Source organism: Lissotriton helveticus, chromosome 5_1 (genome assembly GCF_964261635.1).
Source record: "Lissotriton helveticus chromosome 5_1, aLisHel1.1, whole genome shotgun sequence".
Classification (NCBI taxonomy): Eukaryota; Metazoa; Chordata; class Amphibia; order Caudata; family Salamandridae; genus Lissotriton; species Lissotriton helveticus.
Window position 1 is genome coordinate 1,577,858,092 of NC_136065.1, and position 26,953 is coordinate 1,577,885,044.

Consider the following 26,953-nt stretch of genomic DNA (forward strand, 5'->3'; position numbering starts at 1 on the left):
GGGGCACAGATTACTGTCTCTCTTTTTGATCTCTGTGAGGAGGGGTCATAAATAGCTGGGTGCAGCCTGCGCCTGCCTCCTTGTAATTCTGCGGTAGGCACTCCACCTGGATAACTGCCCCACTGAGCACAGCACCCTTGAAGACAGGCAAGCGTGGAAGGTGGCCTGGCCAGGAGACATGAAAGGGGAACCGAACAAAACCAGTTCCAAGGAAGTAGATTTGGAATACACATCCTCTGTCTGCGAGACCGGTCTAAAGATGGGAGCTCAAGACCCATCTGTGTTTATTGTTGTAGTCTCTTCTTCTGAGGAAGGGTACTTTGTAGAGTACTCAGGGAATGCTATGCAGCCAAGGGCTGGTGTTGTACTGACAGCCATCTCCCTAGAGGTGAGGGAACATCACCTGGAGTTCGATCTGAAGGAGGAACTAATGGGATGTTCTGGGTGCTAAAATATCCTACTTGTGAGTGAGGAATGAAAGTATCAACCCTTTAAGAAGAGCGGAATGTGAAAGTGTCTGTTTTTTATTGACCCCAGTGGAGTTCTGTCCGACAAGAATTCGCTAAGCAAGTCCACTGAAGGACTAGTGCTATCAGCAGATCGGGCACTGCAACCATCGTCATTTATCCCTGTCGTAGAAGTAAGGCACCTGTAGTGGTGTGCTTGTATGGTAACCCCTACTGAAGCCTAGATAAACATCTGCTGGTGGCATATGTTTCCCACAGACGAACTACATGACCACAACAATGCCAAGTGGGTTGTTGGGTCCAAGGCAACCCGGAAGATTGGGACCTAAGAGGTACCCTCTGGGCACCTCGTGAAGAATCAAGTTCATCAACTTGGGGCACTGTGTGCCGAAGTAAGTGCCTGGCATCTCAGCAACGAAGATTCAGAAGCAGTGTAGCATTCACGCTCAAGAAGTGCCAAGTGTTCACTGGAGTGTTGGAATGAGCCAAGTTGTGAATCAAGTACACACCAGAGCTCCAGAGTGAGTCACAATCTGCAACCTGGTGCCCTGAAGATGACCCCAATCGGAAGCAACCACTCTTGCTGTGACCCCCACCCCCCGTCCCCCTGCGATGCGCTATGTGTCCAGCTGCCACATGGCTTCTGAGTAAGCTAATATATGTTTCTTGTAGGCTCCTATTGCCAGTAAAGTCCCTGTAAAGATCCAAGGAAGCAGTTGTAGTTGAGATGATTTATTGAGCAGCACAGCATCCAGTCCTGACACAGCAGGACACAGGTTACAACTGACTAACAGTGGAGAATGCTGTATGAGCAAAGCTCTGTTAAGAATGCAGAGTTAAAAGGAAACACAGCATGGCTCATGCAGTTAAAGAGGTACAAGCATAATTAATATAGGCACTTAATAATAACAGGATATAACACACCTCCCTCATTAAATGAAAATAAAAGAGTAAGGCTGGGAGGGCTACAGACCAAACAAAGGAAAGAGAAAAAACAGCTATACAAAATCTTGCAAAGAAACTGGTCTTCTTCTGATTCGCCTATCGTCTTTGATCCTTGAAGCTACAGAATCAGAAAATGAATCAGACCCACCATCAGAAATGTAACCTCTATCAGTAACAGCGTGAGGTTGGAATTTAGACACATCTTGAGAAGGACATTTAGCAACCCTGCTTGAGTTCCAAACCTTGCCATCCTGAGTAACAACTGAGTTACTGAAAACTCTTTTGATTTGAATAGGTCTGCCAAACTTACTCGTACCTTTGGTGACTAAGAAAGGTTTTAAGATTCTTACCCAATCCCCAACACACAATTCATGCTCTCTTGTTTTCCACTTCTTATTGTACCAAACTTCAGATTTACTTTGTTTCCCACTTACTTTCTTTGCAACTTCCTTGACATCTACATTATTTTGTACCAGAGCTTCACATTTTTCCTTGAACCACCAAGGGCACGTGTCTGACGCAGGATCCCTACCTTTGAGTAGTTTGAACGGACTAATCTCAGTAGTGCTATGGGGAGTTATACGATAAGTCCAAAGTTTCTGTCTGATACGGTTTAACCAATCCCCTTTCTCTTTGATGGCATCAGAGACAAAACCCTTTAAAACACGGTTGAAACGCTCAACCTGCCCGTTCTCATGTGGCTCGTAAAGAGATGTACACATGTGTTTGATGTTGCAGGATTGTAAGAACAATTTCATTTCAGCGGAGACTAACTGCACCCCATTATCAGAAACCAATACCGAAGGACAGCCTTCCCTAGCAAAAACTTCTTTAAAAAAAGAAATGACAACTTCAGAAGTGATTTTGGCTACAAATTTCACTTCTGGCCACTTAGAGTGGTAATCCACAATGACCAATGCAAAACGTGAACTTTCTGGCAACACTTGGAAGGGTCCTGAAATATCAAATGCTATCTTGCTCCACGGAAATTCTGGCCATTTCACTGTCTTAAGAGGTGGAACATGTAATTTTAACATCTTGTCGCTGTTACAGCACTCATTGCATTCTCTGACAGTACGGTCTATGAATCTATCCATTCCAGGCCACCAGAAATGTAACCTTATAATACGCTTCATGGCCGAGATGCCCGGATGGGTCTTGTGTGCTAATTTGAGAATAAGTTCTTGCACCCCACTTGGTGGAATACATTTTTCAGATTTGAAGAACAAATCCCCTTCACACCATAACTCTTCTGCTATGTTGTAAAATGGTAGCAGATCATATTCAACGTTATTCTTGCTGGGCCAACCTTCTAGAAGGTATTTCTTCAGCTTAACAAATTTCTCATCCTTATTCTGGCATTCTAACCAAAACTGTTCAGAAATATCTTGATACTGGGGAGATACTAAATCTGTCAATCCTAACACAAAATCAACTTCAGAAAGACTATTCACATTGTCTACTTTACTTTCACACGGAAGACGTGACAAACAGTCAGCAGTGACATTTTTCTTCCCTGGAATATATTCAACCTTAAAATTGTACTCCTGTAGCTTGGATGAAAGACGTGCAATCCTAGCTGTCGAATTCCAACCACCCCCGGCTGATAGGATATGCACCAAAGGTTTGTGGTCCGTTCTTAGAATAAACTCACTGCCCCAAATGTAAATCCTATAGTGTTCAATGGCCCACACACAAGCAAGCAACTCACGTTCAATAACCGCATATCTGCGTTCAGTTTCACTCAAAGTTCTGGAGGAGAAAGCTACGTTCCATTCTGCAACATCATCAGTTTGAGATAGCACACACCCAAGACCGTACAAACTTGCATCAGTGGTGATGATGCATTTTTTCCCAATTCTAAATGGTTTCAAAGTCGGGGAATTAACAATATCATGTTTGATATCTGTAAAAGCTTTTTCCTGTTCAGTTTCCCATACAAAATCGTTGCACTGTCTTAACAGTTTTCTTAAAGGTTCCATCTTGGTGGCAAAATTCACAACAAATTTACTATAGTATTCACACATCCCGGAGAAAGAGAGAAGTTGTTCCTTATTCTTTGGGGCTGGAGCACAGAGGATGGCCTCAACATTAGATTTTTTAGGAACAAGACCTTCCCCCGACAAGGTGTGACCTAAGTATTCCACCGACTTCCTAAAAAGTTTGCACTTGTGTGCTTTGAGGGTAAAGCCAGATTTTTCTAATCTTTTGCATACCATACTCAAATGTGAACTATGTTCGGCCTCATTTTTTGAGAAAATTAAGATGTCATCCTGAAAGCATTTTACGAATTTATCAAGATCCCTAAAGATTTGAAACATAATGCGTTGGAAAACGGAGGCAGCGGATGCTAATCCAAACGGCATCCTTCTATATTGAAATAGTCCCATAGGGGTAATGAAGGCTGTATATTTCTTGGAATCTTCAGTAAGCTCAATTTGATGATACGCAGATCTAAGGTCCAAGGTGGAAAAGATCTGCGCACCATCAAACAAGGAAACCAGCTCATTAATATTGGGGAGTGGATGACAGTCTATAACAATATTAGAGTTTAAAGCCCTCAAATCAATGCAGACCCTCAATTTCTGGTCAGGTTTGCGCACCAAAACGATGGGCGAAACCCACTCTGAAGATTCAATGGGCTCTATAATACTGTCCTTGAGTAGGTCATCCAACATTTCTTTTAGCTCATCCCTAACATTTAAAGGAACTCCCCTAAGCTTTTGTTTGACTGGGACAGCACCCTCCTTGAGAACAATTTTGTGTGCAAAATTTTCCAATCTTCCTAAACGGTCACAGAAAACTTTATTGAACTTTTCAGACCATGAAATAATTACATCATCCTTTCCATTAACATCAGAAACAGAGTTGATCATATCTTGTTCACTACAAAGAGAGATGGGATCCTTGGCACGTGGATTCAACGTGATGCCAAGTTCCCATTGATCATGCCAACCCAGAACATTGACTCCTTTGATAGCTATATAAAGCTTGATTTGAGCTGATCTACCTCTGAAACATAAAAGAACATCAAAGAAACCTTCAATATCGATAGTATTTCCATTGAAACTTTCAGCTAAAATGTCTGAAGGTTGTAAATCAGAAATATTGCAAACACTTGTTAACTTTTCGTTAAAATATTCTTTGGTAATAATTGTCCATGGAGATCCTGAATCTACCATAAGTTCAATAGCAATACCTGAGACATGAAAAGTACATTTGGGAGATTTCTTAGTGGTTGATCCAAGAATAGAAACAACATAGCCACGTTCAACTTCATGTTGTACTTCAACCACCCCAACAGAAGATACCTTTGAGGAAGAGGGAGTGACAGATCGTCCAGAACGAGGTTGAGAATTGTACCTCCTTTCTCTACATACGTTGCTGAAATGTCCTACCTTGTTACAAATATTACAAGTTCTGTTTATGGCAGGACAGCCCTGAAAAGAGGCTATATGTGATTTACTCCCACATCTGTAGCATAAAAGTGATGAACTATTAGAATCAAATCTTCTATTACCAATACCCACAGTATTTTTAAATTTAGATTGGAAAGGAACAACATTTTTTTCATCAACTTTGGATTTAACAATACACACTTCTTCTTCAGTGTTGGATTTAACAGAGTGAGAATTAGATGTTTGTTTCACAACAATATTCATCCATTTCTCTGACATTTCTGTAGACTTAGCAATAGCTATAGTTTCTTCCAGATTAGGGTCACCTATACACCAAAGCTTATCTTGAATTTTTTTGTTTTTGACATGGACAATGATCTGATCGCGAATCATTTCATCTGCCATGGCACCAAAATTGCAATGTAAGGTTAATGCTCTTAGAGAAGTAAGAAAATCATCAAAGGATTCCTCTTGTTTTTGTGCTCTAGTATAAAATTTAAAACGATTCAACGCAATGTTAGCGGTAGGCTTAAAGCGTTTTTCCAACCTACCAAGAGCTTCAGTGTAAACATTCACAGAGTCACCACTACCACTAGGCGCAGCAAATGGAGGCAAGGTCCTAAAGATTTCCTGACCCTCAGAGCCTAAACAATGTAACAAAATACTTTTTTTTCTTTCTGAACCCATACGCTCTCCATCAATAGCTTTCATATAATTGAAAAACTCCTCTTTCCACCTTGACCAAGGCAACGGTGGATCGCCCTTGACTTGTAAAAATTTTGCAGGAGGATCAAACTGCATGTTGTTAATAGTAAAATAGAATAAAAAATTGAACAAACGAATAAAATGATAAAATACAAAAAAAAAAACAAAATGTAAATATGCAGAAAAGGTAAAAGGTAAAATGTAACAGTACTTATGCCAATTGAAGTCAGCGTGGTCAGTAGCTTGTCAGTGGAGAAGAGGCGAAGCTGTGGTTTTAATAATGGTTGTGGAGCGCTTGGCGAGGTAAATAAACAGTGTGAACTGTAATTAAGAGAAACGCTAGTAAAAAGGGCTAAAAACTAGATAAAATCAAAAAGAAACGAAGTAAAACGATGACTGGAAAAGGTTCCTTCGTGAAAGTTGATCGCCGTGTGAAGTTGCTAGGCAACCAAGAAACAAAATGGAGGCACGTGATGTAGCGTGCGTGTAGACGTCCAAACAATGCGTGCGTGATGACGCGAAGACGTTGTTAGCAGATCCAGACCAATGATAGCGTGGCTGGTAACGCAGGGTGATGACGCGGAGGCGTTGCTGGAAGTTACGGCCCAATTGTAGCTGGTCGCTAAGGAGCGCGTAGAAAGCTGAAATGACTCCGACGATGTTCAAAGCGTCATCGCTAATTAACCAAGGCGATGACGTGTGCGCTGGCAACCAAAGCGTTGTCAAGGAATGAGGCAATGACGAGTGAATGTTGTCAAGGCAGCAGGAACACTCGTGAAGAAGTCGCGTTGTCAAGGCAGCAGAAACGCTCGTGAAGCGATCGCGCTATAAAGTACCAGCTTGAAAGATGCCAAAAGACATTTAAAGGTCAGAAAAGGAAAATAAATGCCACAAAAACATCCAAATTGCAGGGAAACGTTGGTAGAGACGTTGGTAGAAGCCAGTAGGTAGTGCAGGGTGTCTTGGGTATTTTCAAAGCAGGCAGATCAGTAGAATTTTGTAAAAATAAGTAAATATATCCAAAAATGGGTTCAAACTCCGCTCCTGTGCTGTAGATGGCTGGAGTAAGGTTGTCCTCGTCGCCAATTTTGTAAAGATCCAAGGAAGCAGTTGTAGTTGAGATGATTTATTGAGCAGCACAGCATCCAGTCCTGACACAGCAGGACACAGGTTACAACTGACTAACAGTGGAGAATGCTGTATGAGCAAAGCTCTGTTAAGAATGCAGAGTTAAAAGGAAACACAGCATGGCTCATGCAGTTAAAGAGGTACAAGCATAATTAATATAGGCACTTAATAATAACAGGATATAACAGTCCCACTACCGAGAGAGAAGGCCAAATGCAGCCTGGTGCTGCTACCATGAATTTGGTGAAAGATTAAACTAAAAATGATTGCTAAAACTAGATCAAAGGGGATAGCATGAGCTGCTGAGGGAGAGAGCCCAGAGAGAGAGACCCATGACAGGCATGCGAAGGACTAGTTGGCAGAAGCTCCTAGAGCACAAACCGACTATTTGGCATAATTGATTGTGTTGTGGGATGTTTTCTGTGTAATAAAGTACTTGTCTTGTTCACAAACAGAAGCACTGGGCTGGGAATTGATGTTATTGCTCTGCTGTGGGGGTGGTGTTGCTTGTTGATCATGAGTAACTCTCAAACTAACTTTCCTGTGACTGCTTGCCCTCGCTACTAGTGAGAGCCAAAGTCCAGTTTTGCCCGCCACAGTAAGGCAGACACCGGGACAGTAGTGATAAAATACCTCAACCCCCACAGTTGTGAGCCACTAACTCCTGGCTGCCCTGTGGCCTCCTGAACTGTATCTGACAATGAGGCTATCTTGTAGCCTGTCAAATTTGGTGTAGACTGGCCAAATGGTAAGGCAGGTCCTACAACTATTTGCACTCACCAGTATACTGGGAATTCCCAGACGAAGAGAGAGAGAGTGAGTGTGTGTGAGTGAGCGAGAGTGAGAGACAGAGAGAGAGAGAGAGAGAGAGAGAGAGAGAGAAAGTCTTTTCCAGAGTCGCTGAAAGAACGGTCACCACATTTTTGATCCTTTTTATGCTTAATATCCTTTCTATAATTTAATGCTGGTGAAATCTGCAGTGGCGGTTTTACCATTTGGGCGGTGGGGCGTTGCCCCACTAATAATTATCGGGCAATTTATTCAAGCGGCGCATTAATAAAAACTTGTATTAATTAACGCGCCGCTCGAATAAATTGCCCGATAATTATTAAAACTGCGGCATCATGCCTTCAAAGAAATCACATGACGTACGTGACATGGCTGGCCCATTGACTGAGTCTGTTGCCGCTGCTGCAGGTGCGCACTGCGCATGTGGTGTTTGCCCGGCTGCCTTTCTTCAGCAAAGTACCCAGTGGGCTTTGAAAAGCAAGCACCGCTGAGTACGGGGTTTGCCTAATGCCACAGACCCCAGTGGTCCCAAAATGAGCGGCGTTTTTGTTGATGCTCACTCCAATCCTGATGCTGCTCTCTTTAGAGAGCAGCTCTCCTCTGAAGAGAGCAGCGTCAGGATTGGCTACTGGGTTGTCGTTGGTGCAGTCTAGTCTCGCACCGCGGGGGTGGGAGCATCCAACGTGGGGCAATGGCAATGCCCAATCACTGTAATGGCTTAGTGTTAAGCCATTCAGTGATTGGACAACATTCTGCAGTTGCTGGGAAAATCGGGCCGGCCCACGGCCATTCACCCTTCCTCCTCCTCTCTACTACAGCACTGCAGTCGACTCGTGGTGGAGATCGTTGGAACTTGGAGAAGATCATCCGACATCCAGTGAGTGACTGTGTGGTACCGTGCGTGTCAGTGTGGGCAGTGTGAGATCATAATAAAAGTAAAACAGCAAATGCAAGATAGAAATATGTCGGAAATAATGCGAACGCTGTACAGACTCGTAATCGTTTTAAAGCAAAAAGAGACAGAATTGCAGTGTTAAAAGAAACCAAACACCACTCATTTTAAACCCACCAGTGACTGTTATTCAAGTGCTGGCTCTTGGCCCTTCCGGGACACCAAACCAAGCTCGAATGGCGGTGTGTTTCCCTGACAAACGTGGCAATCACAAGTGTGTATGTAGGCACAACCAAAATCAGCACTTCTAGAAGGAACATTAACTTGCCATCCTTACAGTGCCACCTGTAGTGAGCGAGCTAGATGCTGGGGAAAAAACTAAAATAGCTTTTCTTTGGTGTATGGGGAGTATTACAACTGGTAACATTTAATTGTACTTGGAGGGCTATAATTCATCCAGACAGGCCTAATTTTCCAATACCTTGCACGGAGCACTTGCTGATCCCACCACCAATGAGTTGGGCGTTTTAGGGTAAAGAAGTAGCTTCCCTTTATTTACTTCAAGAGTTCCACAGATTGCCCACCATGCTGCCTTTCACTGTCTTTGTTACAAACCTTAAGGGTGCTACAGGATGTAAAATGCTAGCAGGGGCACATTCCAGCTGGGGCTGCTCCAACACCTTGCAGCATAAAGCCACATGTCCACAAATCTACCCTTCCTGCTTCCTGACTCTTTGTTTCACTCTTGCAGATTTTTTGGTTCCTGCTTTCTCCCTATTCACTGTTTATCTTTCACTTTTTCCTCCTTTCCGCTTTTTCTGCTTATCTCTCTCTTTCTCTTATTCTGGGTCAAAGTCTGATGGTAAAACCTAAGTCCCAAGTTCCAGAAATGACTGCAGGTGCCATTTGCCTGCAACATGTGCACAGATTAAACTCCAGTTAGGTTGTCTGGGTTTAAGACCTCACGCTATGCTCCCAACATAACTTTTGAAATAAAGCCTGTATACTTTTGCCCTGATGAGGGCTGAGACTTGCATGTGGGTGAATTTAGGACCTGTGGAAGATGCCCGTCCATAGATCCCTACCTCATTTTGCACTAGGGTTCTACTTCAAGGATTGGGAGGTTGAGTGAGTGAATTAATGAGTTCAGTCTGTGTGGGGAAGAAGAAATCTTTAGTGATACCACATGGAGGCAAATAGAAGTATTTTAAAGCTTAAACAAGTGAATGAATAAGCAACTGAGTTAACAAATAGGTGTATCGTTTTTGTGGACTGTGGTGTCTTAGGGAGAACAGTAGTAGTTGGGGGTACCAATAAGAGGGAGCACAAAGGAATATTTCAATGTAAACTTCCTAACTCACTAATTCTGAAAAAGGCATGATTCCTTGCATTTGCCTTTTCGCAGCCTCAAAGATTGTTGGGTCAGAAGAGAAAGTTCTGGAAAGTTGAAACAAAAGAGCGGACAAACATTTAAGACCCCCCCCCCTTCCAAGTTACTTATTCCTTTGACCCTACTGTTAACATCTATAGTTAATATTGTCATACAATGCCATGGTTAAAACCTGAGTATACCTTTAGTAATTTATCTGCAACATCTGCATTATTGTTGATGTTGCTGAATGCATAAAAGACCAGGTGCCAGAACTGCAGGATGTGTAGTCGCCAATGCAAGCAATGCTTTGTACCAGAAAGAAATCGATGGAAACTGTTTGCAATTGATACAACGTCATCAGTACTCAATTAAAAAAAAATACATTTAAAGTGTATACTATTTATATATATTGTGCAGGGTTTCAAAGTGTTTGTTAGGAATTCAAATTGCCATTGCTTATTGCCACAGTTAAATACCAAGGCTGCCCATAGTGATTCCACCTAATGCCTCTTCCTCTGACCACCCTACCCTTAATCTTTCGCTATCTCACTTGTAGGTTCTTCATCATTAAAGCTTTTTTATTTACCTATCTTTATCTTCCTCTCTTTTCTGCCTCTCTCTCTCTTGCTCTGGGTGAAAGTCTGAAATTAAAATTGGTCCCACTCCTCCAAAATTAGTGCTAGTCCCTGCAGTTGCCACTACCTGCAAAAATTGGAAACCAAGGTTTAATGCCACCTACTCAAGTGTACTTTTTGATGCTGGACAAGCTTTCACAATTGCTTTATTAACCTTCCTGCTTTCTCAAATTTGCTTGAAAATGCACCATGTGTCCACTCTTTTTTCAAAATTTTCACGGGGGAAATCCCCGCGAACCCTCCTTAGGGGGTTCGGGCTCGATCGCTATGCTCGCTCGCTATGGTGCAGTATGATTATCATTTTACGCCCCACCACTTTCAAATGTCACCAGCCCCCACTGGAAATCTGCACAGTGACTCTAGATAGAATGCAAAACATTTTCTATTCAAAAAGCCTGCGAACACCCAATTGGCCATCATGGATAGTAAGACCCCAGTGTGCATGCACAATACTTTCCCCAGGCCAAAGATCTGTCTGAGTGCCGCATTTTGTAAATGTTGCCTTTTAGTGTATTAGCTGGTAAGACGGCATGTAACAGTAATTTAATCATGCATTTTAGCTGCATCTATAATTATACCTCTGTATTTCACTGAGAGTACGACTATCATAATTATTTCTGTTGACAAAGCAGAAATCACAGTCATGTTCATCGATAAATAAGCCCAAAGCTTTTAACTTTTTAGGCAACTCTAAAAGATTATCCCAATAAATCAGAGGGATAAATACATATTCAGAAGATACAAAAAAATTATCTAATTTAATTACTGTTTAGTTGCACACAGTTCAATGCTAGCCAGTCCTAAAGCAATCTTGCATTTCTTTAAAATTGGCTGCCGGAATGATGGTATCTCATGGTGGAATTTACTTAGTATCTCAAACAGCGAAGACAGGGGTACATTAAATAACACTGGAGACACAGGGAACCTTCAGGGACCCTATTTGAAGCTTAGGGTTTCTAGAGCTGTTATAAGTGCCAATTGGCTTCTCACTACCTTAATGACATAGAAACAGTACTTGTCTTATCATGGAGAAAGCCGATAACAGCTTAGTAAACCTGCTCGATCCATGACATTGATCTTACACCCAAAAGGATGGCGCAATTGCCCAAATATTATCTCCTTTGGCCCCTTTCATTACTCATTTAAAGAAAGCAATGTGTTAAACCAGGCAACTTTAACTCCCAGCCCAGAGCAGTTACAAACAGTTATGTATTAGTTTGGATTGCATTGGAGTGGACTGAAATAAGGTGAGGTGGATTGGCTTGTGGTGGATTGGCGTGTGGTGCATTGCAGTGGGGTGCATTGCAGTGGGGTGGTTTAGATTGGTTTTGGGTGGATTGGATTGGATTGAATTGGGGTGGAGTGATTTGGAATAGAGTAGGTGGTTTGGAGTGGGGTGGATTAGAGTGGAGAGGGGTGGGTTGGATGGGGTGGACTGAATTGGAGTGGAGTGTATTGGATTGAATTGAGTTGGATTGAGTTGGATCTGATCGGATTGGAGTGGGGTGGGTTGGAATGTGGTGGGCTGGGTGAATTGTAATGAGTGGGGTGGAATTAACTGGGGCGGTGTGGGTTGAGTTGGATTGGAGTAGAGTGGGCAGATTGTTTTGGATTTGAGGGGGGCACATTATTTTGGATTGAGTGGGGCAAGTTGCTATGGATTGGACTGGGACAGATTGGAGTGGGGTGGATTGTTGGATTGGAGTTGAGAAGATTATTTTGGTTAGAAGTGGGGAAGTTTGTCTTGGACTGGAGTGGGGCAGATTAGAGTGTGGTGGGTTGGGAGGAGGAATATTTGTATGTCATTAATTCAGGGAGTACAGATGGGGAGGCTGCTTCAGGGAGTAGAGAGAGGAAAGAGGAGGCTCCTGAAAGGAGCAAATACAGGAGAGGATGGGGTTCTTCTGCAAGGAGCAGAGAGCAGTGTGGGGGTCCTGCAGAATGGAGAGTGCAGCTGCCAAGATGGTGGGTGAAGAAGAGACGGGCGCTTTCAAGGCGTGGGAGTGAGGAGGGGCGCTGCTGCTTTAAAACACGGCTGTGATGGGGAGCAGGGGCAATAAAACAGGGAAATCAGAGAACCTCTGTGCGGAATCCATCAGTATTTCAACCACAGCTCTACAAATGCAATCTTCATGTGTACTTAATTGAATAATGCTTGTCTGCAAACTATTAAAAGGGAAATGAAGTCAATTGTAATATACAGCTCTCCATGGAGCAATATGACCTCTTTATAACACTAAGCTTTCTATTGAAAACAACAAAACTAATGGACTGGCGGTAACTCTTAAGGGTGTGTACTTTTACTCAGCAAAGAGTTTCCCATTTATAAAGCGGATATGTTGGTCCATGGTGAGCTGTACATTACAGTTGGCGGCACTCCTCTTTCAGTCAACTGCTGGCAAACCATACTATAATACATACAAAGGGGAGTTGTCTATTTACTGCTGCGATTAAAGTACTGACAGATTCTGCACAAAGCTTCTATGTTTTCAAGACGGAATTAGTTTAATGTTCCAAAACAGTGGGTACAAGTATCTTACTATATCCCAGCATTGTCAGCCCTTCAAAAACATTCTTTTTACATCACAGACTGAACAACAATATTATTTAGTTTTAGTAAATTTTATTTTTGCTCTGGCATTAAAACATGCAGTCAGTAAACCGCGAGTTCTGCTTTACATGCATCTCACTGCCACACTGAACAGTTGGTACAAATCACTTACTCCGTCCCAACACCATCAACCCTTCAAAAACACCCTGCTTGTTTCTTCACGGACTCTACACCAATATTGTTTAGATTTAGTCAATTAAAAATGTGTTTTCTTGTCAAAGCGTTTTTAACTTAATTAATAAGTAACTAACAAACAGCCTGATTCATCAAGCTGATTTGCGCTCGCAAAGGGACAGATTCTGAGAATCTGGCCCTTTGCGAGTGCGATTTTTGCATTTGGGATTCATCATCCCAAATGCAAAAATCTCTATTACCGAAATCGCATATTTGCGAGGAATTGGATTTGAGGAATCTCTAATAGAGATTCCTTAAATGCAATTCATCAACCAAATAGAAATAGCGAAATTGCAATATTTGGTCTCAATTTACCACCAGGTCTGACTTGGTGGTAAATTGCGTAAATAGTGTAAAAAGCACTTTAGTGCATTTTTTTCTTTTGCATGTTACACACACACATGTCCTTTGGACATGTGTGTGCGCAACACCTGTTCAAATGTGCATTTTAGGGGTGCTACAGGGTGTCCTTTGGACACCCCTGGCACCCTTAAAATCGCTATCTGATTTGCGAGTAGCAAATTGCTACTCGCAAATAAGGGATACTCCCCATTCATTCCTATGGGCCTTTTGGCCCATAGGAATGAATGGGGAGGTATTCCTTTTTTTGCGAGTAGCAAATTGCTACTCGCAAATAGAGAACATGTAGGAATCGCTATTTATTTAGCAATTCCTACATGAATACCGTTTTGCGAGTCCTCAATAGCGAATCGCTATGATTCGCTATTAGGGGCTCGCAAAACGGCCCCTTGATGAATCAGGCTGTAACTTAGTCCCAGCCGTTCCAGCCTTTTCTATTTAAAACATGATCTGAGCAGGGATTATGGGGAGCTTTACATTACGTTAACGTTTGAAGCATTGCATTTTTACTTGGCTGCAGCACAACTTCATTTACAAAAATGCAAATGTTGTGTTTTTACAGGTGCAGATGAGGTGTTATTATATAACGCACGATTATATATTTGTGCAAAAACAGTAATATATGGCCTTTAACACTGTGTTTAGACGCCATACGATATTGCTTTTGCACGAATATTTCAACATGTGCTATTTGATAGCAACTTAATTGCTACTGTAAACACCCAGCACACATCAGTAGTGTTTTCTAAATAATTGTTGTCACCTATCAATTCAAAGTGCAATGTGACCAAACATTATATAGATCCGCACATAAGGTAAACAGAGCACGTTTTAAATAAAAAAGAGCTGGTACGGCTGGGTCAAAGTCAGTTACTTAGCAAATAGGTAAGCGTGTTCAAATAAGAAAGCAAATAAACATTTGCGTAAAGGTAATTAATACAGGGTGTATCCATGGGGGCTGCTTCAGGGAGTAAAGAGAAGGGAGAGGAGGCTACTGCAGGGAGCATATAGAGGAGAGGGGCGATGGATGGGGGTTCTTGTGCAAGGAGCATAGAGCAGAGTGGGGTCCTGCAGAATGGAGAGTGCAGCTGCCAGGATGGTGGGCGAAGAGACGGGCGCTTTCGAGGAGGGGGGTGAGGAGGGGTGCTGCTGCTGTGAGACATGGCTGTGATGGGGAGCAGGGGCAATAAAACACGGAAATCAGAGAACCGCAAATATATACCCACAGCAGTAGTTTTTTATTTAAATACATTTTAGCAGCAAACATTTAAACGCACAATGCCACCAAACACAATGTAAAGCTCCCCATAAAATGTATTCTGAGTGCATTTTATATACAGTCAACACAAGAAACTATATGTGGCTAAAACAACCAAGTAAGAGGATGTGGTGTAACATATAGAGCTCTCGACTTTGAGACCAGTGGCGGCTGGCACATATCGGGGGGGGAGGGTGGTGGGTACAGGGGGTAAAAAAAAAACACATACTTTCTTGCAGCGTCTTGCCGCCCTCTCCACCATCGTCTCAGGAACAGGAGCACAGAGCAGCACTCAGGCTCCCCTGAACCAATCACTACGCTGCAATGTAGCATTGTGATTGGTCTGAGCACCGTGGTTCGGCGCTCAGATGGTGACTGGGGGCCTGGGCATGTTCTGCATGCAGGCTCTAATGCAGCCTGTGTGGAAAACATGCAAAGTGTGTATGGCTGTTTGGCCGGCCCTAAATGGTCGGCTAAGCATTCATGCGCTCCATGGGAGGGCAAACCACTCCTCCTTGCCCCTGCTCCTTCAGCAAAACAGCCCTGCCCACAACACTGCTGCAACAAGGACAAAATAAAATTATATTAACTTAGTGTTATCATTTTATTTTTCTTGTATCCCGTACTGCCTTTATCTATACTGCTTTCATAGAAGTGGGGCGACACTCCTCTGCCTCAGCGGAGGACCCACCACTTTTTGAAACTGAGGAGCCAGGTCCAAGTCTCGGTGCTGGCTCTCTCTGTGCCTACAAAAAACTTGCCCATTGGAACCATTACAATGAAACAATGGCGAAACTGAACATAATTATAAATGCTTGACGACTGCTGATTATACTACGGCAATGGTTGAACTCCCAACCAGTGCACGCATCTGGGGAGAACTTGTAGAGGAATAAAAGCCCCAGTGAGTGACAAGGAGAGAACGGAAAGAAAAAGTAGTGCGCGAAAACTTAAACTTATGGCCAACAGTGCAAGGATCCATGTAGCAGAAGCAGTCTCCAGGGCAGAACCAAACAGTCAAAAGGCAGGACAAATGTATACTATTCACCAACTAAAACAAAGAAATTTCTAAAGCGAAATGAAAGAACCAATGGTAAGCACTGGGCGTGTTTAAAGCCCACAGACTGAGTACCACATTTCTCGAAGACAGCGAATGCACAGCCTAGGTGACCCCTAAAACACTGTTTTTATTGCTAAGAAATTAGAAGAAACAGAGGTTTATTTTATGTTGTTTTGATCCCTTCACAGGAATGTGTGCATGTTTTGTTTTAGAGCCTTCTGTTGCTCAGGAGTGTGACAATGAGATGCCTTTGAATACATTGTATGTGCCATTTCCAGATAATCATTATATGCATGAAAGAGAGGGGCAGGTTGCTCAAGACAGGCAAACTGTATGTTTGATCATGGTGGCCCTATGTGCTAGGTTGGATCATTCAGCACTGCAGTCTATTACAATTGTAGCTTGTTCTTGTACATGATTGGCCGTTTTTGTTTCTTTTTTTTGATAATCAATTTTATTGATTTTAAATGAACACATGTGCAGCAATGAAAACACAGCTAGTGTATCGCTCAGTGAGCAGTACATAACAGTGACAGACAAAACGGGGGGAGTAAGCCTCCCACAAACACTAGTTCGACTAGGAATAGCAAGCGACAGTCTCCACAACCATGTCCATAGGGAAGCCTCCGGAAGTTCAGTCTTCTACCACCCCACACCCTTCAAAACTTTTTAGGGCAGCTGCGGGCAGCATACACACCTATCTACCCCCCTGTGCCACCGTGTCATGAAAGGGGCCAACGGGTCCATCCAAAGGGCTGCAATATCTCGTTTAGCTACCATCAGAGCCGTGGTGAGACAAAGCTTCTCTGCCCTGTTCCCGTCCAGACCATCAGTAACTTCCAAGAGTATGTTCATAGGGACCCCCCAGCCCAGGACCTCAGTAAGATCAGCGGTCACTAGCTCCCAGTAATGAGTAATATCGGGACAGAGCCATATCATGTGATAAAAATCTGCTTGGGGCAGTGACAGCAGGGACAGGAAGCATCAGGCCGGAGCCCAGAGAGATGAAATAGCAGTGGCGTGAGGTAGGCCGCGTGTTTTTTTTTGTTTCTTATCACACGAGATTATGTACACAGTCAGTTTTCGATTTCGCATCAAGTGAAGAACTGATCATTTTATTACAATTTAAAAAAATATATTCTTATATTCTGATTGTATGCATGTCTTATGGTTTTATACCGGAAATAAACTTTGAGATAGATACTGCTTACAGGAGGAGAATGAGGGCTGAAGTGGTGGCAGAGCCTAGGAGTTGCAAAATCCAACCACGCTCACTCTTCTAGCATACTTTTCTAAGCTGTTACAGTGCCACAGCACCTACTCTCTGCTACTGTCCGATGGCAGAACTTAGTATTCCTCAAACTGAAAGCGCTAAGGTATAAGAATATATGAGCTATGGTGTAGTACCAGACTATCAAATGTCAGTATATCGTCTGACTTAAATATCGACTCCTAAATATTGCATACAAAAATATCGCTCCATTGGAATTAATTATAGAAAATCTAAAATCAATGGGACAATAGGTTTGTGAAAGATATTTCGGAAATGATTTGCATGTCAGAGGATATTCCCTATAGTGATATTTTGAGATTGCACCACACATTACTACAGAGAGCAACGCACTTTAGTCACTAGTCTGAGAATTCATGGTGACATAACCAAGGCCTGGTTTGTGATTGTGCAAGCACTTTTTTTTATATAAATAGAGCCCAACAAAAGACAGAGCCATGGATTCTGAAGGACATATGACAAGAGAGGCTAAAAAGGGAGTGTTCATCACTTTCAATGAGCATTTCAAACCAGCACTTACTGATCGTCTCTCCACAGGTGTGACAAGTCTCAGCGTGGGTGCTATCAAAACAAGCACAGCAGTAAGGGTGGCCCCCCTTCATCACATAGCGCTGGCCTCCCAGGGCGATACCACAGTCTGTGCAGCAGAAGTGCCCAAGGTGCCAATGCCAGCCTTCAGCCTCTGTAAGCTCCTTGGTGAAGATGAGCTGAAGGGCAAAAACAGCATATAAAGGATGTCAATTAGGGCTCTGGAACAGCAACTCACAAAGCTGGAATGGGTCTCTCGTGGGAGGGCAAAATCAGTGCAAAGGGGGTGTCAAAGTGACTTGTCAGAGCAGGATCTGAGGGACATGAGCTCTAAGACCTAACACGACACCAGGGTGAGGTTCTGAAATGGGAACTCTCAAAGCGGGGACTCTGGGATGCGGCTCTTAAAGCAGAGGTAGGGCTCTGGAATATTTGTGGGTTGGGATGGGGCTCTTGTCAGACACTCTCAGAGCTGTGCGGATGTGCTTTGGTGGGGCTCAGGGACTAAGGCTCTCATAAATGGGGATCTGAAATAATGGCTCAAGATGGGAATTTTCTTTGCAGGAGTTTTAGGGATGGGGTGGCTATATGGGGTAGGCTTTGTGTTTAGGTTCCAGAGGTGGGGACACTAGGATTAGGGTGTCCGTTATGGGCTCTGGGATGGAGGCTCTCAGACCTGGACACTTGGGGAGTTAGTGACTGCGGTTTTCAGGCACTCAGGGGCTTATTTACAAGTCCCTTGTGCCGCAGGTGCATCACTTTTAACACAGGAAATACCGGTGGCTCAAGGAGCTTGTAAATAAGCACCTGAAAAGGCAAATTCTGGAGTAGCGAGACTCTGGAGAAGTGAATTTTAGGATACGGCCTATCAAATCGAGGCACTCTGAGGTCGGGGCACTAGGGTAAGGGATTTCAGTAAAACTTTAAAATTAAATAGGGCTTTGGGGCGAATGTGTTTTTTCTTGGGTAGGGTGCCTTTTAATGAGGTCTCTAACCAGAGTTACAGTGTCTGCGTTTGTAGCACTCACTGGTAATTTTCACTTCCCCAGTAGTGTGTTGGTTCCTCTAGCCCCACATGGTCCCTAAGGTACACTCTAAGGGCCCTATTTATTCTTTGGCAGACACTCCATCAGGATGACGGAGTAAATTACTATGCCGCCCTGATGGAATAACTACCTGCCAATTCTAGAAATTATCTCCACGCTGGGGGTAATTTCTAAAGCATTGGTAGAACCGCTGTCACCTGGTTGCTGTCAATGTTTTCTTAAGTTTGACGCAGGATTTTCTTTTTGAAATAAAAAAAAAATCCTCCCTCGCCATAGAAGTCATCTCCCATAGCATTGGGGACATTTTTTGTTTTTTACTGTGCCTTACCCCCAGGCTTTGTATGGCAATGAAGGGCAGTAAAAGACGACTATATGTCCGCCCATCTATATTAGGTGGGAGGACATATAGCCAGTTTTCTGGCGGCCCTACTCCATCGGCCTGTTAGAAAAGTTTGGCCATGACGGAAACAAAGTAGTCTCCGCTGTTGTTAAACTATGAACCACCAGCATATACATTCATTGGGCAGGCCATTATACTGGCAACGGTGTATGTTTATCACCAGTAAATAACCCAGGCCCTTCATTTTGTTTACCTGGTCACATGATGCACAACGTGGTCTGAATAGCTCTGCATGGTGGCGACCACAGTAGATCTGTCCGTGGTGGTGAAAGTAGATGAGGTCGAAGAGTGGCTCCTCACAGGTGCAGCAGACGAAGCATGAGGGGTGCCAGCTGGACTGGCCCTCCAGCCCACCTGCCAGAACTGCCAGCGCACCACTTGGGATCCTCCGGCCACACTACAAGAAACAGAAAGGCTGTTAGGATTTGGATCCACTGCCTAATAGGTTACACCCTCTCATTGGAAGCTCAGATCATTACTGCCATCTGAACAGAAGCTGCGTAGCGGACCCTGTTAGGTCCGCTACGCAGAAATCATTGTTTCTTAACCACAAGACACGCAGGGATGAGGATGTAGAGAGGAACTTGGAGACCTGGGTGGCAATGTTAGATTTGATAGAGGGGACAGCAGGTGGTACACAATCAGTCCTTGCAAGGACCTCAAATGGTTCCTGCCAGTATAACAATACCTTACAGAGATCAGGCACAAACAGGGCGGATGCTGATACCAATTGGAGGGAGGGACGGAACTACCTCTACCCCCCTTCACTCGCTAGATGTGATGGAGAGGAACAGTGACGACTACCATGACTGACGGTTGTGATCAAGATGATATGTGTTTCTATTGCTTTGTTGCCGACACAGGATTGCATACTTGATGCTCCTAAACCATGAACAATGCTTATGATACCGTATGACACTGGACTGCTGCATTGAGCCATTGTTTCTTGGTTATTGTTGTTTAAAATAAAATGACAAATAAAGTTTAAAAAATACCACAAGACAGAACACGGCAAAAAGGAATACAATCTAGGCAAAATCTAGGATGATAGCTAGAGCATGAACACACCAACAGAATCTTACTACTGCTCAGTCTTCGGTTTCTTCTTCTCCCAAGACTCACAGCAATGGTGGAGCAGTGGGTAGTTTATTATAACCTGAGTGGATATGCAAATAATCTAATATACCCCTCCCTGCTGTGGCCTCTTCTGAATATCCCTTTTGCCGCTTTCTAAACTATGTTCTGCTTCCACTTATAGTCATCTACTTCCCAGTCAGACTCACACTATCCTTCTCTGAAGACTCAAATTTGCTTCTGTTTTTCCAACTCCGGAAACCCTAATGATGATCTTTCTCTTTTTATGCGTATTCCCATTTACACACCCTCAAGATAAAAGCAGGGACCTAATCGCCCCAAATAAATGTATTCTTGGTTTGGCAGTTAGGTCTGGGAGCCCTGAGTCAGATCTGCTATGTCTGAGTTTGCTTTTATCATCATTCTGATTTCACTAAGAGGTTTTAAATATAATTTTTTCGACCAGGAACATATTTATATATGGCAGGCAGTGTGGCGGAGGACTTTACGTCAGCCACCTTGTCTTAACTCCACCCACATTTGAGATGTCCGCTGGCCTCGCGGACATCTCGCAACATTGGCAGGAACCGATGTCATGAAAGTTCCTGTTAATGTAGGAAAAGTCTGATGGATGGCTCCGTCAAACATGATGGCTGGCCGTCAAACTTCTCCAGAGGTTTCTTTTTCAAAAACAAACTCCTAAAGTGGGAAATTGTATTTGAAAAATAAATAAAGCAAATGATCCCCACACCATGGGAATTATTTCCCATGGTGTAAGGGGAATTTTTGCTTTTTTTACTGTCGCTCAGTGCAAAGATATACCTGGCAGTAATGGACTAAAAAAGCCAATCAACCGTCCTCTCTAAGTAGGTAAGATCAGACAGTCAGATGGCTCACCTCCTACGGCCCCTGCTCCACCAGGCCGTCAGAGGACATTTTACACTGGCAGAGTAAATTGCACTCTTTCGGCGCACAACTTGTGGTCCACACAACTCAAAATTAGGAGGTCAGACCTTGAGTTTGGCAGACAGGGTACTCGTTGCGTTGCGATAGAGTAACCTGTCTGCCAAACTCTAAATCAGCCCTAGAGGTCCGCCTAATGCAAATAAGTAGTTTACAGGCCCCTTTTGGGAACAGTCCATTCTAAACAGTGGCCATCTCACCCATTCTCTTAGCAGTCCACTGCTTTTTCATTTGTGAAATTTAAGATTCACGCTCTCCGAATATCATTGACTAGTCTACACCCCTGAATAGAAGGGACCACTATAAATATAATTTTCATACCTTTTAATAACTTTCTACTGAATCCTTTCAACATTGGACATTGGACATTCCTCAAGACTAACATTATCTTATTCTCTGACCATATGATCTTATGCACAGACGTTATCCCTGTGTGATTTGCTACAGCTCTCACCCAGCGTCGCCTCCCTGCCCGCTGGGAACCGCACTAAACGTGAAATATAAAATGGCAATAAATAATAAAAAACTATAGAGTGCCGCAGCCGTTAGCCTGTCCCGAGCCAGGAGAAATGGGGGGGGGGGGGTTCTCTGTTGCCAATTGGCAGCAAAGGACTAGACTAGTGGCTGACTGGACTCTCTACCAAAGTGCACATCAGTTTGGTCAGCTGTCTTGCATTGGCCAAAGTGACATGCGCACTTTGAAGCTCTCCATCCAGCTGTCATAGACAGCTGGGCTGAGACCAAGCACAGGCCTCCAGGACGTCTAGCCAGGCGCTCCATCCAATTCTGGCACTGTTGTCATGCTGAATAGCAGCAGGAAAGCAGAACCTGGATTGGTTAGAGGATCATCTTTCGTGCATCAGACTGCAGACGAACACAGAGGAGGACGCGGAGCTTGTGGGCAAGTACAATTTATTTTATTTTGTTTTTTAGGAATGTGTAATGCATGGAAGTAGTGATCAGGTTAGTGTTTATGTTTTTTTCGCGGTTTTGGGTAGAGAGGTTGTTTTTAGTTGGGCTTTTGGAGGGAAGGGTTGTTGTTGTTGACTTTTGGAGGGAGGCGTTTTTTCAAATAGGTTTTTTAAGAACGTGGTGGGGCACTTCGCTCAACCTACCACTTTCTAAGGCTACCATGCCCCCCTGCTCTCACCTGCTATCAGTGGATCTATTTGCAAATGAACCCAATGATACCCTGTAACCTGCAAAGCCTCTCAAAGTCACCTAGTAAGGATCACAGCCATGTTTTCTTCCACCATAAACTCTTAGTATATTCTACTTTGGCAACCGGACCACCCCCAAATGAGAACAAAACGCTTAGAAATACACAACCATTTCTTTCACTCAACTAACCTTACAGTCAGGTGCTCAAGTTTGCTAAAAAGAACATTCCTGCTCATTTCCTAAAATCCAATCACCTTTCCTCCACTATGAATAGATCATTGATACATCCTCCACCAATCTGTCATGTTCTTCCAATGTAGCTCCTAAGGGGGTTGCATTATGCTTTGCTTCCAAATCCCAGCTGGGTTATGCCTTATTTTCACCAGCTTTCTCCTTGGTTAGGTCCTCAGCTAATGTGTCCCAACGTGCCTCAACCAGTCTTCCAGTCCTTTGCTCCAATGTCTAATCAGGTATGTCATGCCGATCCTTTGACACCATTGCTACTTTACTTATTCATTATGTCTATCATATCCTACTGTTATCTACCCTTAGTAACATCGACAGTTTCGCCTAAATCCCATTTCATGAAACATCTGCTGACTTTTCATTTTCCTCTATTATCTAGTGATAGTGCCTGTGCAAAACTTTGAAAAGAACTGTTAATTCACAATTTTTATATTACCTACATTCCTCTAACTTGTGACTAGGATGTTTAAGTGAAATTGCACTCCTTGCTGTCTCCAGTTTTACCTATCCTCTGTGTTGGCACTTTTTGATTTTCATGTTGCCTTTGATACTGTTGATCACCCCACTCTTCTGTATTGTTTCCTGGTTTAATCCCAGAGGGTCCTCCCTTTTGTCTGGCTGCTTTTTCCAAGGTTCGTGGAAAGCATCTCTTTCACTTTCTACCTCGTAATCTCACACACTTTAAATGTATCTACATGCTCTATCATTTTTATTTATTTTATTTTATAGAGTTTTATATAGAGCGAACTTGACCTGAATCGGGTGTCAGAGTGCTTTACATAGCACCAGTTGCATTACATGAGGACACATTAATTTTTGTTAGGCAAGGGGAGATTAAGTGATGTGCCCAGAATCACAGGATGTTCAGCGTCATTGCGAGACTCGAAACCAGTTCCCCAGATTCGAGGTCGACCGCCCTAGCCGTTAGGCCAACTCCTCTCCCATCTCTCTCTTCTATCATTTCTTCCTTTGGGTTTCATTCTCATTATAAAAGAAAACATCCAAATCTATTTTTAACTTTCGTCCTTCACTGATGTATTGCACACATGCATTCTGCCTCTCTACCTCTATGTTGGGTGGGAAATACCTGCTCCTGTCTTAACCCATCTGCTAGTCTTTCTCAACCGTCCTCCAATTTATTGATTTCATCCTACATTTTTCCCACAGCAGCATGTAATAAAAGTGTCATTTTCAACATTTTCACTATTATTATAAACTTGATCTTTTACACGCATGTGCTGCTTTTTGTTATACAACGTTTAACAGATCAGATCTCAAAAGAGATTTCTTGTCTGCCAAAATTATCCAAACCATGGTTTCAAATCCTGAACTTCAGTTGTTCACTTTATGTTGATCTATCTCAACACACTCTAATACTTTTTACATCCACCCTTCAGTCAGTAAATATACTGTATGGTCTTCATTCCTCTTGATATTATTCCTTCCTGGTATCATCTTTAGCGACCTCCTACTTCGCATGGACTTCTGTGTAGTATCTGCATGAGTTTAAACCCTCTGTCTCTTCCCCATATCTCACAGACTAAGATCTGATTACCTTTTACCAAGAACTCTACCTCTGTCTCTTTACATGGCATCAGCCACCTTGTGCTCCTTTAAGGTTTCGTCTTTTCTTACTATTGGTATCTAACTTCTGGAATTCCAACCACACCCTACTCTGGAATTCATTTGTTTTAATGCTTGCTGATAATAGGTGCTTGAAACCTTTTCTTTCTTCTGTATTTTTAGTGTCATTATTTCTAATTGCAGTGTGTGATTGTATTAAATTAAACGATCACTGTGAGTATAGTTATTTTTTTGTGCTGTTTGTTCTCTGTGCTAACAATATGGATGTTAACTCCGTGCAGTTACATTAATACATCTGTGAAAATTGTCCACGCTTCAGACTGCATCCAGCAAGAAAAAGTATTAACTCATTGGTAAACTCCAAGTTCGATGAGGCCAAAGCACACTTATCTGGTTCTGCCCACTGAGTGGTGTAAGCTGCCTCTTTTTTGGCGTTAGGAAATACAACTCAACAGCTACAGCACCAAGAGAATTACAAACGATTGCGGTATGTGAGATCCGGCCAATCAGGGATCATGGTTGTTCCAAGATAAAATTTCAAATGGAGAGGCTATCGAAAGTTGTAGGTTCTAGATTCAAGCATCTTCATTCTGGAGCAATATTGCCTTAGAAATGTGGATACTTCCAAAATTATTCCCCTTCAGATAGACAGTCAATGCCCACATCTTTAACTAATTTTCCTGAGTTTCTTACTTAAGATTTTGATGATATGTAATTGGGTATACTGGTATTTCTATTTTACTGTAGTTCATAAAAAATTCTACAAAAATACGGGTGAGTTACGGTTACTTTTTTTCCGATCATGTTCGCAGCTCCAAGAACAATGGGGGAGACTCACAATGTACGCTTTATAATTGTCAAATCAAACACAGATGGTCCTCTGATTCGAGGGTGCAGATGGCTTACATCCACTTGTTGGAAGGTACAGCTGACTTCCACGCTGCGTTTGCAGGATACATATGTTTTAGGTACTCTATGCAAAGGGTACAGAGGGATTATACCCTCTTTTTTTCCTTTTTTTAATCTTTATTGCAGAAAATGTTCTTAACATTTTATATCACCCCCCCCACCCACTCCAATACAGGCAATTTTCCACGAAGCTAATAACCAAAGCATCATACACTACATATACTAGACATAAAAAAATTGACCAATTACATAAACACAAAACTACTGAAGTTTTCAATAAAATAATTATAGTCGTTACAGTTCTAGACATTCGATCCAATGTGCGAGTGGGAACCAGATTTCTAGTCCCTTCTTTTTCTTTTTCATACCCTTCCTGCTGTATATTGCTTTTTCCAGACTATATGTCGATAATAATCGTGCCCGCCATTGTTGAAAGGATGGAGGAACAGTGTCCAGCCAAGCCGAAGCCAGACAGATTCTAAGCACGGCCATAGAGACGAACAGAAGTCCCTTTCTATTGTCCGCTCGGATGTCACTGTCTACCCCCAATATTATTTCTGACGTAGTAATCTCCATTTTAGTCGCAAATATTTCCGAAAGAAAATTAGAAATCTCACATCTAATGGTTCGGAGTGCCCCACATGTAGCAAACATGTGTATTAGATCTGCCTCTGGCTCTGCGCATCAGGGGCATAAAGTCCCTTTACCAGTGCTCCATTTGCCTATAGGGGGTGTGATATAAGTGGAAAAAGGTTTTATAGAATTGAGCTTGCAATTTAGAGGACATTAAAAGTGACTGAGAACATTGAAATGCTTTCTGTATGGAGCTAACTGAAGTTCCAAGTTTAATCTGCCAGTTCTGAGTATGTTTATCCAGGTCATCGGGAAGATCAATAATTAAATTGTTATTTTTTCCCCCAATTTTCACTCTATTACACTGAATAACATAATTCCAGGCGGCATAAATGCCTTTAAGAGTTTTGAAGCGCACTTTCTTGAATTGACAATCGTAAGTCAGTCGCCACAAATGTGCGCTCGCTTGCTCACCTAGAATAAGTTCCTGAGGAGTTGGAACTAACCAGTCTGGGGTATTATCCTGATGTGAAGTTAACAGCAGTCTACTATATTTAAGGACTGTCGCCCACCAATAAACTTTAAGGTTAGGGAGTGCGAGACCTCCTCTGTCTGTCGGCAAGGTGATAAATCTGTTAGCTCTACGAGTTCTTCCATATCCCCATATAAAGCGGGCAAAAATACCGTCAATTTCCTTAAATAATAGTGGTTCAAAGTTTAAGCAGATTGTGCGAAAAAAGTATAAGAATTTTGGAAAGAATAACATTTTAATTAAATTACATCTTCCGATAATTGTTAGGTGCAGATTATGGAGTTTTTTTAGGCTTTTTTCCGTTTGTTTCATTAGGGGGTCCATGTTGAGTTTTACAAGATTATTTAAGTTAGCGGTAAGATTAACACCGAGATACATTGCATTCTTCGTCACTCTTTCATCCGCATAATTACATTTACTATTGATTATGATTTGAGTTTTATTCCGGTTCAGTTTATATCCGGAGATTTCTCCAAAATGTTTTGCCTCTTGTTCCATTGCATCGACGGAATTATTTGGATCAGGAGTGACTATAGCGATGTCATCGGCGTATGCAAGGGACTTAGTTTCACCATTAAGTGTCTTTATTGGCATGATAGATGTATTCGTCTCTAACCTGTGGATAAACGGGTCGATAAATATAGCAAAAAGCAAAGGGGAGCACGGACACCCCTGCCTTGTTCCTCTAGATATTGTAATAGTAGCTGAGTTTTCACCATTGATCGAAACCACTGCTTCTGGCTTAACATACATCATACGAACCGCATTAATAAATACATCCCCGATCCCACTCCTTGACATAGCAGTCCAAAGATATTTCCAGGAGAACCTATCAAAGGCTTTTTCGGCATC

The 26,953-nt window shown here is 42.7% G+C and overlaps 1 protein-coding gene across 1 annotated transcript in view; it reads right to left on the reverse strand.

Annotated features, from left to right (window-relative positions):
- Positions 1–26,953, reverse strand: part of PRICKLE4 (prickle planar cell polarity protein 4) — a 140,955-nt gene that overhangs the window by 26,054 nt on the left and 87,948 nt on the right. The window contains exons 5-6 of the mRNA XM_078644728.1: positions 19,253–19,456; positions 17,606–17,792 (exon numbers count right to left, since the gene is read on the reverse strand). Of these exons, the coding sequence (XP_078500854.1) occupies positions 17,606–17,792; positions 19,253–19,456 (391 nt within the window). The remainder of the gene's footprint in view (positions 1–17,605; positions 17,793–19,252; positions 19,457–26,953) is intronic.